Here is an 18,991-nt window from a genome sequence, read left to right as displayed (position 1 = left end):
TAAAATTAACATCAAATAAAGGAGTCTTGATGTAAATATACATTTTTATCATTGAAATTTAATTTAATATTATATTGAGGAATATGTTGGAAATGTATTCAAATGTCTTTAGATTAGATCATTCCGAAAGTATCAAGTTTTATGGCACATGGCGTATTTATTACAATTTTATACAAATTGTATATTATGTTACGATTAATCAAATATACGAAATACCTATATACGCAATCATACATATTAAATTAAAATTATTATGTTTGTAAAGTTAATAACTCAAAGCTTTTTAAAATATTTATTTTATGGCACTCGTATCAGAGTTTATTATTTTCCCGAAGGTACGAGTACAAAAAAAGAACAAAAAATACAACCAAATTCTATGTAACTAATAAGTTAAAAATAATTGAAATAACGTACAATATGAGCGCCTACTTCGGAACTATGCGTATTGTGTATTTGTCTATAATCTTTGGCAAGTCGATTAAACTTAATTATAATTTGTTTTTTCTCCCGACCTTCTTATTATATCGTAAATAAGAAACGTCTCTAAAAATATGTTGAAAATAAGGATAGGTTCACATGTGCCAGTTTCGGAATATCGACTTAATTGTATTACATTGTATAGGAGAAACAATGCAATTTACATGAAGGACATTAGGGTCTCAGTAGACTCGAATAAATAACTAATAAAGCCCGATAAGGCCGGGTCTGTAGGCCACTTACACAGATTGCCTTAAGCCTTCGCGATACACTCTCTCTAGAGATTCGGTTAACACGAGCCTCTATATATTTGGACCCGACATAAATAAAGTTAAGTTAAACAGTTCTCTTCGATAGCTTGAAATTTTAAAGTTATTTTGCGGTTTCCAATGCAAGAAAATGTAGAGAAAACGATTTTGAAAAGAAGCATATTCTTTGTCATTCGTCAAGAAAAACAATAACAGAACTGCCTAATTCTTTCTGCTTTCTAAAATATTTATTTATTCAAAAGATAAAGCAAATAAGATTCCGTGGTTGCTACGCTAATTATAGATACAGTGAAAGTGTGTTAGTATCTGTATAATATTTGGAGCAGATGTTTAAGATTGATCAAATCAGGGCACTATAACCTACATTGTTCGCTATGTACGAGAAAAATAATGCAATCTACATGAAGGACATTCGGGCCTGTGAGTAGCGAATAAATAACTAATAAAGCCCGATGAGGCCGGGTCTCAGAGGCCACTTATACAGATTGGCCCCAGTCTGCGATATACTCGCGAATGAGATACGATTAATATAAGCGCGAACATTATATATGTGGTCGACATAAATCGCTGAGTATGCCTGTCGACAGCGGAAGTGTTTTGTGTATGGAATGATTTATAACAAGAATAATATGTGGTATAAATAAGAGAAATAACAAGTAAATATAGCATGAAATCTCTAGATTAATGATAATAAATTGTTGTGTTTAATAAATAATAATTATTACAAACTTAATACTGGTATATGACTATATTTATGGTCGCGAAATCATTGAAAATTTAGGAAGTGGCTGGTAAGTAACTTGCCTCTCAATGTGGAAGGAGTAGGAGTTTTAAATCCGCCTTTGATTTACAAAATACGGATTTTAAACAAACGCACCTAGCGTATGGGAAATTAATTATCATTTCTTTTAACGTTGAAGGAAACATTCTTTAAACAATTCTCAAGGGTGTGTCAAGTCTACCAATCCGCGTTTATTAATTTATAATTTGAAAATATATATGTTGTACGCGAAATAATGTTTTAGTACCGTTATAACATTTAATAAGATATGAATGAATAAAATTAAATGTGAATAAACAGTCCAATACGAATAAAGAAGATAAAAAAATACCGTAACTTTTATGAAGTTTTTAAACAAGTAATTCTTAAATTAAAGAGAAGATCTTAAACAGACAAGACCTTCAAAACTTTTAGGTGTTTTTGTGGAAAGGAAAGTTTGCATTTCCGCTTACGTTTGTCTGAGTTCTATTCAACTTTTTGTGTTTTAACAAAGAATTACCTACAAAGTTCACCCACAATCACTACGGGAGTTTTTCAAAGAACTTTCGTTTGTCCTCCTTATATTGTTTATACACTCAATATGACACTTTTAACAGTTAATTAAAGTCAATTGTTAATTAAAGTGTACTAGATCAATTGTTTACAGTCAATACTTTGCCACAAGTATCAAAGTGACATTGAATGTCAGTTTTGACGTCATTAGCATGCTTTTGACAAAGCTTGGTTTAAACGTTATCGCATTTTTTAAATTAATAAAAAAACTTAAAAATAAGTATAATTTTGGCTACTAAATATTGTAAGTTTTATAAAAGGTTAACCAAAAAAGTAATTTTAAATATATTATTTTTACGACGACGCGATACGACGCGAAATGATGAATATGTTTTTTTTTTTTTTTATAATATAGGAGCAGCAGACGAGCATGCAGTCCACCTGATGGTAAGTGGCTACTGCCACCCATGGACATCTGTAATCAACCCCAGATAGGATTACATATACCTTCCTCAGGTCGGCCACAGATGCGCCGCTACCCCTGAGGACTAAGCTGGGACGCCTGGGAAAAGTCTGTCTCCCTTACCACACCCTTCAAAACGGAATACAGCAGCGCCTAACGCACCTGTTATTAGGCAGAGGTATGTGGTGGTGGTGTCGCCGAAGTCGAACCACAAAGGGTTCTACCACCGTCAAAAAAGTAAAACTTATATGTGTCATGTTTTTCTTTAACACTACATAAAATACTGTGAACCGTAAACTAAAGTTAAAGTTTAGTCGGGCTGATACAGTTCACAAGAAACGCGGGATCGTCGGCAAATATTTACTTTCTATTACCTGCTACCGGGATATCCGTTAAGGAAAACGTTACTTCAATAGTTTGTGTTGTTGTTGTAGTTATATATATATTTACATACGTTATTTTGGAAAATAAATATTTCAAATTCGAATTGATAGATTGATCAAATTGATGAAATAAATCGAAATTGAAGAAGCCTTATTTACTCAAAGATAATATTTAACTAACAGGGAACTTACCTACCCTTCTACACAAATTAGATTTTAAGATAACTAATACTTTAAGATATATAATGTAAGATTAAAGCTTTCCCGTTTCTAGAACATAGATTTTAGACAACAACTAAAACTATTTTCGTCTTCTATGCGGAAAGTAAGTAACTAACAATTTCTTCCTCCGAAAACAGTATCTGGATACTTACATCAAAGGCGATGTATGGGGACCTTATTATGATGTTATCTATTTTATCTCGAGCTGGTAAGGTTTTTGTTTGTAGAGGTAAAATAAACTTCGCCACATTTTGCTTGAGTTAAAACGCCGAGAACCTTTTCAGTTATTAATTGAGTAGTAACTACCAAGTTGGTTAAGTAAATACTTTGAACATAAAGCAGTAATATAGGAATTTATTTTTGTAATTATAATCACACTTTTATTGGCCAGCATTTACGGGAAACCGTCAAAGTGTTCAAAGGTAATTAAGTTCAAATTGTAATTAAAAACATTGACTGCTGTAACAACATTTTCTTGATTGGTTTTTAGTTCAAAGAATTCTTCTAATAAACTTTGATTGGTAATGTTTTATGAGGTTGTAATTTTAAACAGTGGTATAAAAATTTGAGGTAACACTCTGATTAGGTCAGTTAGGTACGAGGTTTGTATCCCAGGCAATTCTGATTTTTGAAGTAATTTGTGTATTAGAAAATAATTCTTGTGTCTTATTTGAAAGTAGCATTTCGTGTTGGTTTGAACTTTCGTGTTGGTTGGTTGAAAGGTATTACATATACATTAAATAGATATTTAAAGGCGTTTCATCGTAATGCTTAAGAGTAGCAGTCGATTTCACGTGGGACACCCATTTGAAATTGGCCATAATCAATTTTCCTATTGACTAATTGACGTCAATTGGATCGATCAAATGTTCAATTAATACTTCTGTAGAAAATCTCTTGCTACAAGGTTATATGAAGACATAGAGAAGATATCTATAAAATCCGAGGAAATTGACATGTTCGAAATTTCCTTATAAAATTCTTAAAAGTGTGTATAGTCTCTATACCTGCACTTGGCCAGCGTGGATATGACACTTCTCATTCTTAAACATTTTAAGGAGGTAGAACTCTTGGTTTGACTCCGGCGGCACCAACGCCAAACCTATTTCTGCTAACAACAGTGTTAAGCGCTACTGCGTTCTGGCTTGACGGTTGTGGTAAGGGAGGCCTACTTTTTCTAGGCGTTCCAGCTTAGTCCTCAGGGGTAGCGGAGCATCTGTGGCCGACTTCAGGTAGGAATATCTAATCCTATCTGGGGTTGATTACAGATGTCCATGGGCGTCAGTAGCCACTTACCATCAGGTGGACTGCATGCTCGTCTGCTACTCCTATATTAAAAAGACAGTGCGTAATAATGAGATAATATTAGATTATATCTTAAAGGAGAAGTCCTGCTGTAAAAGATATTACCGGCGTTAAATTCACTCACAAGAACACATTAGGAGTAACATCCGAAGGTACTTACGAATTTCCTCACCTTTAAACTTCTGAAGGCGATATATTTGGATTCACGAAGTTAAGGACAGTAGAGCCGTAAACATATTAACGTATCACATATAGGGATGCAACCATATCGAACGAAATATCGATATTATTATCGACATCGAAAAATTGACAATACGTTAATATCATATTTGCAATATTGAATTATGGATATCAAAACTATTATATTTTAAAGAGGTTAGCAAAAATGTAGTGTCGTCGAAACTACATCATCGAAAGGCATATGTGAATATTTTTGCAAAGTTTTGCATTCTCGATATCTCGATAATGTCGCATTGATATTTTAATAATATCCGATATCTATAGTCATAGATATAAATATCGATATTTATGTCGATTTTTTATAAACTTCATCCCTGAGCACTTAGAGTATACGATGCAGTTACATTCTTGGATTCAACTTACCTGCAAATAAATTTATTACTAACTTTCCGTTCCTCAGTAATGTTTGCTTCTATATACCGCTTATTTCTCCGTACTTGAAACGTGATCTGCGTACTTTAGTTTAGTTTTAAGTATCTGAACCTTTGTGACCCAAGTCGTAGTCGCAGGTTGTAAATAAGATGCGTTTGTCATATTAGTTGTCATTTAATACTATCCTTAGTAGTAGTTTCAATGAAGCGGCACCATCGCCACACCTATCTATACTAATATTATAAAGAGGAAAACTTTGTTTTTTTGACATTACAATCAAACAAACAAAGTTTTGCTCAAAAATTACTGGACTGATTTTAAAAATTATTTCACCATTCGAAAGCTACATTATCCACGAGTAACATAGGCTATATTTTATATGAAATATATTTGATATATAGATTTTGAGGCGGTACAAAGTTTGCCGGGTCAGCTAGTTTCTAATAACAGTGGTGTTAAGCTCTGCTGTATTCTAGTTAGAAGGACGCTTTTAAGAGAGACGTATTTTTTGGAGGCATTCAAGCTTAGTTCTCAGGAGTAGCGGCACATCTGTGGCCGACCTCAAGTAGGAATCTAATTCTATCAGGGGTTCATCACTCATAGTAGCCACTGCCACCAATCTGTGATGAACCCCTGAACAGATGGACTGCATGCTCGTCTGCTATTTTTATATTAGAAAAAAATCCTATATCTGTTCTGAGTCGCGTATGCACGCTTGGCATTTGCAACTCGAAAGCTCTACTTAAACAAAAGTTATGGTACAAGCACTTGCAAACCTACACAAGGCCTCTATCCACAGGTTTGATTTGTGGTGGTTTGGCAAGCGTGGGGCGCGGCATTATAATAGCAATGTATCGCTGTGTTCTGGTTTGTAGTGTATTGTTACTTATTTTAAGGGACCAATAACAACAATATCATACGCTGTTGTGGTTTAGCATTGTAAAGGACGTCCCTTACACGAGACATTCCACCTTTTATAGTCCTCCGAGGAAGGAACGCATCTATGTCCGACTTCAGATAGGACCCAATTTTGTTTGGAGATGATGAAATGTCCTGGTCGGCAATGGCCCTAAGTTTACAACTTGCCCATAGATGCGGGCTAGTTTGATGCTTCACTCATAAAAAAATACAAAATATTATTAAGACAGAGTCAGATCAGAGATCACTCGTAAATAAAAGAATCTAAACGTATATTCCCAAGGGCCCTACAAGAGCTAGCGACGTGAAAAGTATCGAGATATAGCTCTCAAGGAGCTGAGAGTAGAGACAGAGGCTATAGTTTCTATAGCGTACGTTGATTTAGCGAAATATAGAGTTTTGATATCCGTGCATTTATGTCATTTTGTATAGTCAAATTAATGATATAACTTTAACGACAAATTTGTTAACGATAAAATTCGTAGTACATTCGTAATACAGTACAATATATATGTATACTTATTCAATATCTAGGTATACGTGGGATTGGCCCTGTAGTTCCAGGACAGAATAGGGCTACGGTATTCCCTGCCTGTCGTAAGAGGCGACTAAAAGGGGCTTTCGGGGTTGTGGGCGGCAAGAGTGGGAGCTCGAAACGCCCAGCTAGCGACCCCGGGAAGGACGGCGGTATGCATTCCGTCGTATACATCAGACGGTGTGGTGATACAAACTCACCTGGGAGGAGGCCCACAAGGCAGTGCGCTGAGAGGACTCCGGTCGCGTTCCTTTGGAGATCCCGGAGTCCTCTACGTAGCGCCGAGGACGGCTACCGGGGGGGTTTTAGTGCGGTAAAAGTCCCACTTAACTTCCTGTCGCTCCCACGGCACCGGGTACCTTATGAAGGTTTCACCCTCGGGAAAAAAAGAAAAAAAATAATAAAAGAATGTATACGTGGGATAAAATTCTGGGAAATTATTGTTATAAGTACATCTTTTTTCTTAAGTTTAATTAAGGTCGAAGCTCTAAGAATAAAATTAAATCACTCCGTCTTTCTACAACGTCTTAAAAATACTGTTCAATTACGGATGGAATAGAACACGATATGAAAAAAGTCGTTAGTAAATTTTAGTCGCTCAAAATGCCTTTCATTTCTTCAGTTATTTGTTTCTTCCCCGATTCTCCAGTTTTCAACAATTATCTCACATGGCCACGTTACACCTTAGTGACAAAGGAGAATGTTTAGCTTAATATGTGTATCTATAACAGTATAAAAATGAAGAGGCTTTCTTAATTGTGACGACACGACAATGGCACGACATCGGCAGCGACATTAAGAGACGCAAAATTCTATGAAAGAGTACGTAACGCTATCACTGGCTTAACACCAACATGTCTTTATTGCCGACGATAGTCGTCATTACACCTTTATTGTGTTGCGTACTTCTTAAGGTTTCAGGTGTGAGAACACTACAACAATAGTGGACGTCCTACTCTGTGGCCTGGGGGCCTCCAGGAGTGGGGTATACGGGTCTCGAGATCTCCCTCTTTACCCGGGCAATTCTCAAGGGGTCAACTGCCCCCGGTGCTATGTTCCGCCGTTAGGCGGACTTTCGGAATAATTGTGGGGGGGGGGTGGAGTGTCTTCGCGCTGCCCCGAGTGGGGTTGACGGACTCCCCTAGATGGTCTGGGGATCCTAGCCCATGAGCTCCCTAGGGAGCGGGCGCCCGTCGGGAGGACGAGCGTGAATGAGAACACTAGTTTTCACAGTTATATTTCACCATTGAGATCAGCTGTACTGTATAGATAAGTCATCGTGTCATGTTACTAGTGTCGGTATCAATAAAAAAATAGAAAATAGCTGCTGGTGACATACTGTAATGCTATAGTTACCGGTGTCGGGCCCGTTCCGGTGCCATGTCGTGTCGTATCCTCACGATGCAGAAGGGCCCATTCCGTCATTCAAATGCGTGTCACCGCTAAACTTCGAAATTCCAAAAACACTTCATTTTACGAACACGATGTTTTATTTTAAAAGCGTCATTTCTTGGGAATATAAAGTACTGTATAATAGAAAATGTGGGAAGCATGCAATGGCAATTTGTAAAGGTAACATTTTGAAACATTGTTGCATTTAAATAATGCATTTATATTTGAATTTGTATTGTTTCAATGCCAGATTGTTTTGTCAAGAACCGGTCTGCGTGCAGTTAATATGTCACGAAAGTGATCGACCGCGTGATAAAGTGTGTACCGTATCCATTGACCTACCTAACTGTAATATGGAAATTAGAAATCTACGTAAACTCGGTCAGAGATGCACTGCTATTGAGGAATAAGCTGGAACGCCTAATTTTTATATAATATAGGAGAAGCAGTCAAGCATGCAGTCTTTTTCATGGTAAGTGACTACTGCCATCCATGAACGTCTGTAATCAACCCCAGATAAAATAAGATTCCCACCTCAAGTCGACCACATGCGCCTCTACCCTTGAGGACTAAGCTGGAATGCTTCGGAGAAGTATATCTCCCTTACAACTACTAGATACCTTACCTCCAAACCAAAACACAGCAGCGCTTAACACTGCTGCTAGGTACTAGGCAGAAATAGGCGTTTTAACACCTTTAAGTACCATCTGATACGAGTGTATCACCATTATCTGCATAACACGACCCAACAGCGCTTAAAACTGTGCGTCTACTTAGAATTCTAGTTTATTACTTCCATATTGTCAACCAAAACCAAGCACTTACAGTTAAGTCATATTCATCAATCACTTTAAGTATGATTTATTTCCTTTCTCTCTGATTGTGAATAACTGTAACTGTATCTAACAATGTGATAGACAATAATAAAATAGAATTGCCTATACAACTCAACTATGTACAATTTGTTATATTTTACACACAGAAAGAGTATTTTAATTTTTACCTTGGCGTAACAACGTGTTATCCCCTACATAAACAGATACATTTAAAAATCTAGTTTGTGTTTTATTTTGTAAATAAGCGAGCTTACAAAATGACCGTTGATTTCAATTACAAAAAGGCACTGCCTGTATATTAAATTGTAATGAATATATATCTTATTATATTAAACGACCTGTGATTTGTCTAAATGTAGGTACTTCTAAATAATCCGTGATGTACATATGTCGTGTCGTTCAATTTTTTCAGGAGAAACTCCCGCCAAAATTATTTCTAAAATCAGAGTGACAAATAACAATAAAATGGCATATCATGCACAGTAACAACAAACGTAAGTCACGGTAACAGCGCACAATGTCTATCTTTTATAAAAGATATTCTCTAAAAGATATTACCAGTAACCCGTTACTTGAAACGCAAAATCATAAGCTAGAGGGAAACAAGAGTACGCCTACCGACGTTCCTAAAATAACCATAATTGCTAACTGCTCACGGTTTCAAGGTAAAAGTAAATATTCGCGGGGCTTCCTGTCGCGATTATTACAGAAGTGGTTGACGACGTTGACCTCGGAAAATCAACAGCTAATTTCGTGTAATAATACTACAAAATAGCGGTGAAATTATGGGACAAGTGTAGGAAGGTCAGCTACTCATTCTTAGTTCTGACTTTAGAAAGGTCAGGTCATAGTAACGACGAAGTCTAATTTTTAAGAACTGTTGAACATTAAAGATCACGAAATCTCATAGTTGTATTTTTTTTTCTAAAATACCCACTTTGGTTCGTTATATCTAATCCAAAACTTTAAATGGTACTTCTTGTATCATAAAAAAACTCTGAATAATTGCTGTCTTCCAGGTTCCAGATGTTGGGAAATATAGAGTTATTATGATTTTCTTAGCTTTACAATTCTCAGATACTTGTATGCACATTTGCTCTTCTTTTGAATAAAAATAATATTATATTAATTATGGCAGCCTAAATGTGAATTAACAAAAATGACGTGATTAAATATTTAGGTTCGGTTTTGGAAATCAAATATTAAATTTACAAGCAAGCAACCATGAAGATGTATCAAAGGCGATACCTAAACAATTGCTCATTGCTCTTAAAGTCTAAATAATCCACGTTGAATGCAAATTGTTGGTGTAAACATGATACTACCATCACGATACTCCATACCTTGTTTGCTCACGAGAACACGACTTGTTAAAGCAACTCAAGTATTTACAGAAAAGTAGAAAGTGGATTTTGAACTTATCTTTTAGACACACTAAAATATGTGTTGGTTCTCCGATAGATTTGTCCTTTTAGAAGTAAAGAGTAAAATGTTTTAAAAAATAAATGATAGTTAAAAATAATATTTTAACAATCGTATGTATCAGTTATTCTGATTTGAGGGTGTGAGGTGTAAGGAATAGGTACTTATTCGAGATGTTCCAACTTAGTCTTCAGGGGTGGCAACGCATCTTTGACCGATCTCAGATAGGAGTATAATTTTATCTTACATGATTACAGATGTCCAATGTCCATGGATGGCAGTAGCTACTTACCATCAGGTGGATTGCATACGCTGTTGTTACTTCAATGGCATAAAAAATCTTAGAAATTAGGGCAACGGTTCTGTTTCTATATCATGAACACGGTGCTTCGAATATCGAAGTTATCAACGCTTATTGCCTAGTTAAGACTACGTAAGCGTAAAGCTCGTTGTTCCAACGATAGCACAGATTCGAATCGAACGAACTTATTATTCGATCAGAGTTCTATTTGTTTCTCTTTTCATTGATGTTTTTGAAGCAAAATTCGGAAGCATTCTAAAACTAGCTCCGAAATATCGAATATTGGAGTTTCATGATAAACATAATTTTAGTACTGCAGTTAAAACAATTCAAATGATGTAATCAAATAATTTATTTAACTAGCCAGATACAGCCTACAAATGACCACTCTCACCGTAAATTTCACAAAAAAACCTCGTGAAGTGAAGTTTATACGTTTACAAAATTTTAAGAGGCCCCATACCGTTGGTATGATCTGAGAGTAACATAATTATGTAAATTTTACGTTTTATAATAATTTGTTAATAGTGTACGTTGTTAAAATTTATCGCTTAATCTTAAAGATGAATCTATTATGATTATCTCATCCATGATACAGCAATTTCCCGGTGATGATAAAGCAATCGATACAATTGGGACCACAGATTATAATCTGAGAAGCGAAAACATTTTTAAAACAAAATTACTGGAAGCAAGAAGTAAGCCAGACGAAATTTTATTTTTTGCGAGCTCACTTAATACTTTCAGAAAAGTTCAAAATAGACATAATATTCTCAAGCCACCAGATTTGATTTTCGACAGCGACGTGACCAATTTTAAACAAAAACGTTGCGTGAGCCCACCGCAGTCTAATTTCTTTCATGAATACATCAAAGTTCAGATACTCGTCTTGAATTCTGATTAAGCTTGTCATATGATCCGCACAATTTATCATTGTTGGAATGACAACCAAATTAACTTGTCCTTGCCTCATTACTTGTATATGGGATGACCCAATTTGCTACTTGCGTTACGAAGTTTTCAAATTGTAAAAGATTTGAAGACATTTTCCCGTTCTGACTCAGATCATTCTTGTCTTGGGTAAAAACTCAGTATTTGTAAAACGAGCACGTTGAGTTGACAATCATTTATTAGCGTGGTTTAAAGAATTGTGAAGCTTACATCAAGATTTATCGTTGTTAAAACAAAATTTTTTGTACTTTCCTGTTGTACTGTTCTATTATGATCGTATGATATATGACAATATATTAATTTGTTTCATTTTTTGTTCTCAGGAAGAAGAAGTAAAGAAGCAACTACCAGTGGTCCCAAAGTGCTGTGCCAGTGGTCAAAACCTCTCCGTAACGTTCGAAGACGGTAGATACAAGACAAAGTGCTCTCGATCCATGCTGACCTTTCAACCGATCTTCCACAAAGCTAACGACACCCACATCTGGAGCTACGACAGTAACGTGTTCGAGACCATCGTGGGAAACCCCTGCATTTACGACAGGTTCTTTGAAGTAACTGATTTCGTATAGCGATAAACCTCATTTGTTTATACGTGAGAAAAGTAGATGTGCCCACGAGGTTTGCCAAAGCTTTAATGTACCGAAACATGACAGCGCTTTGAACCTGATAAATGCAGTAATGTATCGTCTGTCATTTGGGTTTTTATTAGGGTGATTTTAAAATTCTATGTCAATAACATTGGCTGATTCTTCCATGACTAATTAATTAGTAAAATTGTGGATTTTAGATTTTTATACTACAAGTCCAGGATTCTAGTAATTTAAGTTGATTTGTATAATTTATATCCTTACAAACAATTATCAAGCATGGTAAAATTTATGCTTTTTCCCCACAGGTATAAATTAGAACCTGACCAGCGTAGCGAAGATGAGTTCTACCTGCTGTTCAACGGCTCACTATTTGTGCCTTTCAACCAACAGCCGTTATTAGGAACGAGAGAATTTTGTATGGAAACATTCTACAACGAATCGAATCCAGCAGGAGTGACTCTTCCATTAGTTTGTTTCAATGCACCAGTGGATGAAGCTAAAACATCAATTACTTTAATAGCTTATGCTACTGGTGAGTAATTATAATATCTTGAATACGTTGTAATTGAAGGTGGTAGCACTGCTCTGGGGATACCATCACTACACCTATTTCTGTCTTATAATAACAGTTAAACTTTGTTGTGTTCCGCTTTGTGGTAAGGGTGTACTAAGGGAGACATATTAATACGAGGTGTACCAACTTAGTACTCAGGGATAGAAATATATCTGCTGCCTCAGGTAGATATCTAATGTTATCTGGGATTGATTTTATATGTAGCTGGGCAGCAACAGCTACTTACATCAGGTGGACTGGATGCTCGTTGGCTACTTCAATATAAAACTTCAAATATTTTGTAATTTAAATTTTACTACATTTATTAATACTTTGTCGTTTAATGTGAATCACTTGTTTCAGGCCTCATCATATCGGTACCGTTCCTCCTAGCAACGGCATGTGTATATACATTTATAACGGAATTAAGAGATACTCACGGCAAAGCGTTGTCTTGCCATGCTATTTGCTTGGCCATAGCATTCTCTTGTTTAGCCACTACGCAGTTAGCTGGTCATGCTTTTCCAAAACCAGCTTGTACTATTATGGGTAAGAATTGTTTTTCTACTTCATTATGTTTTTTTTTTTATGTTTTCTATAGTATGTTTATCTGTATTTTCTTTGTTACAGCATATTTAATCCAGTTCTCGTTTGTATCCTGTTTCTTCTGGTTAAATGTTATGTGCTTCGATACTTACTTAAACGTCAGGTAAGACGATGAAATCAAAGAATTAATTTCCTTCTTTAATTTTTGTTATCTGGATCTAATTAATTATTTTGTTTGTAGGAGGTATATAAATTCGTCAGTCAGTAGACGGAGTATGAGAAGAAGATTCGCTTGGTATTGCACGTATGCTATACTATTGCCAGTGATCTTGCTTGGTGTGACGATTACTATGGATCTGTCTCCTGCAGTACCCAGCACTTATTTGAAACCAAATTTTGGAGTTAAGGGTTGCTGGTTTAAAAGTAAGAATCGGGGATTTACTAATTAAGTATTTGAGATTCCATAAGTATGTCATATTCATTTCGTTCTTACTCCTTACATTTTTAAGATTTGCATGTATTTAAATTTAAGCTTTGCTTAATTTCATAGTGAGCAGCGCAAGAGAGTTATTTATTTTCAAAAAAAAGCAGCTTTGTGATAAAGTTTTTACGTAAACTTTGTTTTAATTCTTCCCATTTAAGAACTTTTTTCCTAAACTAGAAATAGTAATCTTTTTTTAAGGAAGTAAAATTTTGTCTGTTTAAATATATGTAACATTTTGTTTTATTTTACAGCGGATCAGGCAGCGTTACCATATTTTTATGGACCAGTGGCTGTCATTCTTCTTAGCAATATTATCATATTTTTCTTCACTTCACGCGCCTTTACCTTACATTATGATAAGCTAAAAGATATTACACGTAAGTATTACGACTTATCTTCAAATAGGGTACTAGGAAATAAACTATCTTATAGTTTTTGGACAAAAATATACATGAATAATCTGGAATTATTTAATCTTACATAATTATAAATATAACTTTTATTTAATTGTTTTTTTTATATAATTTTATGAGTTATATAGTTATATAGTTCTCATGTACATCTGGATTATTTATTATATTTTCTATTTATTTTATTCCATTAGCACTAGATCTGACGCATTCAGACTTTAGCACGTCTGATGATTGGGTGCGGCTTGGTACAGTACTGGGACAGCCATTACCAGTACATGAGCGGGCATCGTCACCTCCTCGCGATACAGCTATGAACTTCAATCAGAGGTTGAAGAGATATAGAAAGATGTAAGTAATTATTTATTTTATGTGAGTAATGCTTTTGTCGCCATATCGTAGCTGTCCATGAACAGAAGTACTAAGATTTTAATCAGTAAATTAATAAGATTTTTAACAATTCACCATTACATTGATACAAGATTTGATAACTGATCATGGGTGAAAGAATTGTCCTTTGATAAATATAGAACAAGACTTTAGATGAGGTGAATATCCATCCGAACTTTCTTATCTTTAGTATCATATACAGATGTTATACATATGAGATACAGATGTGGACGTAAATCGACTATTTTTATTTTTTGCGAATCAAAAGACTTGATTATCTTCTATTTAAAGATAAAGATATGAATATAGAAATCGACTACAATATACAATACTAATCATACATTTTTGCCTATAGATTCCGAACCTGCTGTATGCTCTCCGTCATTATGGGTCTGTCCTGGGCCCTGGAAGTGATCTCATGGGCCGCTGGCGCTGGTTCCGAAGCAGTTTCAGTGTGGTCAGTGTTCGACCTCATCAACGCATTGCAAGGCGTGGTCATATTCGCCATATTCGTTCTACAGCAACCAGTACGTTCACATGTCAAGGTATGTGTTGTGTTACCATGTGAATGTATGTGATCCTTATCGGGGAATTCCAAATGTTTAATGCTATTATCTACGATTGAATCGTTTTGATAATGTTATCGTCCTTTGTACATTACTTAGAACTAAGTGTTATCGCTAAAATGTAACGATTTAATTCGATGTTTGGATTTCCCTAAATCTTAGATACTTGTATCATAGAATAGTTTTTTGTTAATATGAATTTAGCATATTTTGAGTTAACGTAACGTTTTTCTTTAACAGTCCTCCAAACTCTGCAGCGTCTGCAAAAGGAAAAAGGATGGATCAGAAGTATCAGTGGTTAGTGAACGAAACAGTATTGACTGTGGTCCTGGGCGACGGGACTATGTGTAGTGCGCAACTTAGGTGCGACTGTGTACAGTGGTGTTAATAGATTTGTATGAATTAAATGAAATGTACGACGCTCGAGACTGATAATAGTAACAGTATTACCCAATGGTTTGACTGTGAGTGATGTGACGTCAAATGCAGATTTTGTATTAAATACAAGTAAATTTTCTTCTTTAGTTATATTTGAGAATGTTAATACAACCGCTGTAGTAGTTAAAGCTACAAGTTGATCAGTACTGTCTTCATCTTAAACTATGTTCTCAAATTACTCGTTTGTAAAAATGAAGACTTATTAATCAGGAATGTAAGTATATAAAAAAGGGATTTTTAGATGTAAAATCTGCCTTGTCACTTTTTGGTTTTTCCATAGAATATACCTATGTTTATCTTTTCGATACAGAAATTTTCCGTTTTAAGCATTTCCTAAACTATTAGTAAATTTTCCTCTGGATTACCTCATAATAAATCTATAATACCTTTATTGAAAAATATGTATATAAAATTGTAAGTATGTTGCTTGTGGGTTCCTACACTAAAACTAATTATAAATTTAAAACGGAATCTTTCTGTAAGTCTTAATTTTGTTATGATTCATTGCAAAAATAAATATATTACACTGAATTATTCTGGTAATGTAATTTCACAGTACTGATATTAAATACCACTTTCTTCCTTAGAACAACAATGTCTTTTCACTGTAGAAAGTTACTAAAGAAATTGTTATTTTTAACTATAACTGTTACTTCGTTTGTCTTAAGCTCGGAATTATCTATATTGTCTACTGCCGAATTTATAGTTTCTTACGTTATTGTACTATTTCGTCCTATTAAATATTTACTTAGTAGTAGAAAATCTGCATTTGGCATTAAATCTCTGAGTACAGAATTTAGCGTAAGATTCAATGTGTATATAAATAAATCCATCATTTAATTCCTGTGATAATGCCTTATCGTAATTAACATTCTTTTGCTTCGTGCTACTAATTTATTAATGATTATTTCTTAGAATTCCTAAGACAATTTTAATACATTTTAACCCACATTTATTTTAATAATTTATAGATCAGGAGGCACGGCAGTGCCTCCGCCAAGTCGAGCCTATTATTTATACTTTTACAAATTTAAATATTCGTTTCCTACTTAATGATTATATTTGCTTTTAAAGCCTGTTTTTAGTATTTTCGTATCATTTTAAATGTAATTGTGTTTTATTGTAATATAATTATAATCGTCATCATTTCCTGTACATATTTATTACATTATTGTACGTTTACTCATAAATAAAAGTGCTGTATATATACAGAGCCGAATTTCGAAAAACTGCAAACTTAGATGTTATGAGTATTTAAAGTGGGTCCATAATACTGGCAATTAATCTTCAATAACTCTTTGTTTTGTCAATATGTATATTGTATATGTATAGTTAATATATATGCATGTTAAATTATTTTGGTTTGTTGCTTGTTTATTTATTTCTTGTAAAATACATGCTTACTGATGTAGATATGTTATGTAATTAGTTATCTCCATTACTTTGGTTACTGAAAGTATATATTTAAGACTAAAAGCTCTAGGAATACCTAATTTAGGCCAAACCTTATGATCGCTGTGGGTTTGTTGCATTCGAAAATGCTTTTTTTTATATAATATAGGAGTAGCAGACGAGCATGCAGTCCACCTGATGGTAAGTGGCTACTACCGCCCATTAACATCTGTAATCATCCCCAGATAGGATTAGATATTTCTACCTGAGGTCGGCCACAGATGCGCCGCTACCCCTGAGGACTAAGCTGGAACGCCTCAGATAAGTATGTCTCCCCTACCACACCCTTCAAAACGGAACACAGCAGCGCCTAACATTGCTGTTATTAGACAGAAATAGGTGTGGCGGTGGTGCCACCGGAGTTGAACCACAAAGGGTTCTGCCACCTTCAAAATCAGTAGATTGCTATTTTTACTACTCGGATACTGTAGCAATTAAATACAAGATTTTTAAACATAATGAAGATGGGTTTCCCTATAATCAGAAGTCTGCAGTTAAGTTCAGCAGAGAAAAACATAGGCTTCTGCCTGTGTTCAGCAGTGGACCTAATTGAAGTGACGCTAATTAGGAGTCTAATTAGCGTCACTTGAACCGATCCTGTGCTTTCTGAGTTCAACTGTTTCTTACTTTCTGGAGTGTTCAGGTTATAAGTAGTCACCGTTCTTTTTTTTTTTTCATAATATGAGAGTAGCAGACGAGCATGCAGTCCACCTGATGGTAAGTGGCTACTGCCGCCCATGGACATCTGTAATCAACCCCAGATAGGATTAGATATTCCTACCTGAGGTCGGCCACAGATGCGCCGCTACCCCTGAGGACTAAGCTGGAACGCCTCGGAAAAGTCTGTCTCCCTTACCACACCATTCTTCGTAGATACTTAAGATCATTATGCTATTCAACGTTACTTTGTCCTGTCCTTATTCAGCATTAAGTCCTGATATGCATACTACAACAAGGACACTACGCAGCGACCATAAAGTTTGGAAACTATAGGTTTTTAGATTTGTAAAATAGCTGTAATCAGCACAATAATTATTTTTATGTACTCCTTTCCGCGTCTAAAAATTTCATGTAAGTTACCGTTTCGTTGAAATGTAATGGTTGTTATTATGTCTAGTGTAAGAAAACAATATTTTTATAACATAAGAATAAATGTGACCAAAATTTTAATGGTTATAATCACCTTTTCAACTACTTGTAAACAAGAGTAGATAATATAGTGCCATAACTATATAAAACTAAACAATAATGGTGCATTTTTTTTACGAACCTAGTCAGTAATGTTGTATGTAATGAAAGTTACGAGCAAATATAGGTTATTTATTTAAAATTGTAGGAATTAACAATGTTAGGCATCGTTATAGATTTGTTAAATACTTTTGAAATAAGTCATCGCTTTGACAAATGCATTAATTTTAAGTTATAAAAGATGTGTTTCTTCTTATTTGGATCTTTAGAAGTTTGTTGTTGGACACACTTTCCTCTTCCCTACTTAGGACTCTTCTATTTTTTTATTGAACCGTGAACAAATTGTGTTGCTTTTTTACAGTGGCGTGTCATTGGAAAACCTTTCGTCCTTAAAAGCCTATAAATGGACGTGGCCGACTCATTGTGACTTTAAGAGGTTACCGATTACCGGTATTTACTATTATTATTTCTACCAGTAATGAGGTACACGGTAAATGAAGCATCTATTTAGAATAAGCAATCCACAGCAACAACGCAATAACTCACAAAATTAAACTAAGTGTCCAAAAGTGAATTATTTGCAAAGATATACTAAAATCGTGATTTTTTTGTTTAATATTAACATCAGTTATATTGACATAAGCTATAGAAAACAAATGAAGAACTTGAACAAAGCTGGAGGAGACTGTGTATTGTATAGTAACACTGGGACGGTAGTACGTAATTATATGTAACACTTGTATGTAAATATAATGGAAACACTTATGTGGCATTCATTTTAAGGCTTCAAAAAATGCACTTAAATTATTTTTTATTGAAAAATGTATTGTATAAATGAGGTTGGTTAGTTATTCTATCATTGTTTGAAATATTTATTATTATAACCTAATTTCATCTTTATAAAAAGTGTTTTTGGTATCAGTAAAGACAATATAATCAAATTGGACTTCAAACATTTGAGCTGAGTAGATGATGAAATATGGAAGTACTTCGTATATTCTGTAATTGTTGATGT

The 18,991-nt window shown here is 34.7% G+C and overlaps 1 protein-coding gene across 1 annotated transcript in view; it reads left to right on the top strand.

Annotated features, from left to right (window-relative positions):
• The window catches only part of LOC140757333 (G-protein coupled receptor Mth2), a 121,139-nt gene extending 104,860 nt beyond the window's left edge, over nt 1-16,279 (top strand). Inside the window, exons 2-10 of the mRNA XM_073092998.1 lie at nt 11,683-11,900; nt 12,255-12,481; nt 12,866-13,051; nt 13,133-13,211; nt 13,290-13,471; nt 13,784-13,909; nt 14,137-14,293; nt 14,688-14,877; nt 15,139-16,279. Of these exons, the coding sequence (XP_072949099.1) occupies nt 11,683-11,900; nt 12,255-12,481; nt 12,866-13,051; nt 13,133-13,211; nt 13,290-13,471; nt 13,784-13,909; nt 14,137-14,293; nt 14,688-14,877; nt 15,139-15,249 (1,476 nt within the window). The 3' untranslated portion in view covers nt 15,250-16,279. The remainder of the gene's footprint in view (nt 1-11,682; nt 11,901-12,254; nt 12,482-12,865; nt 13,052-13,132; nt 13,212-13,289; nt 13,472-13,783; nt 13,910-14,136; nt 14,294-14,687; nt 14,878-15,138) is intronic.
• The last annotated feature ends 2,712 nt before the right edge of the window (nt 16,280-18,991 follow it).

This window comes from Epargyreus clarus, unplaced genomic scaffold (genome assembly GCF_041222505.1).
Source record: "Epargyreus clarus isolate Ecla_fem2 unplaced genomic scaffold, WU_Ecla_fem_2.2 ptg000004l, whole genome shotgun sequence".
In the NCBI taxonomy this organism is placed as follows: Eukaryota; Metazoa; Arthropoda; class Insecta; order Lepidoptera; family Hesperiidae; genus Epargyreus; species Epargyreus clarus.
This window is presented reverse-complemented; position numbering and strand designations above follow the sequence as displayed.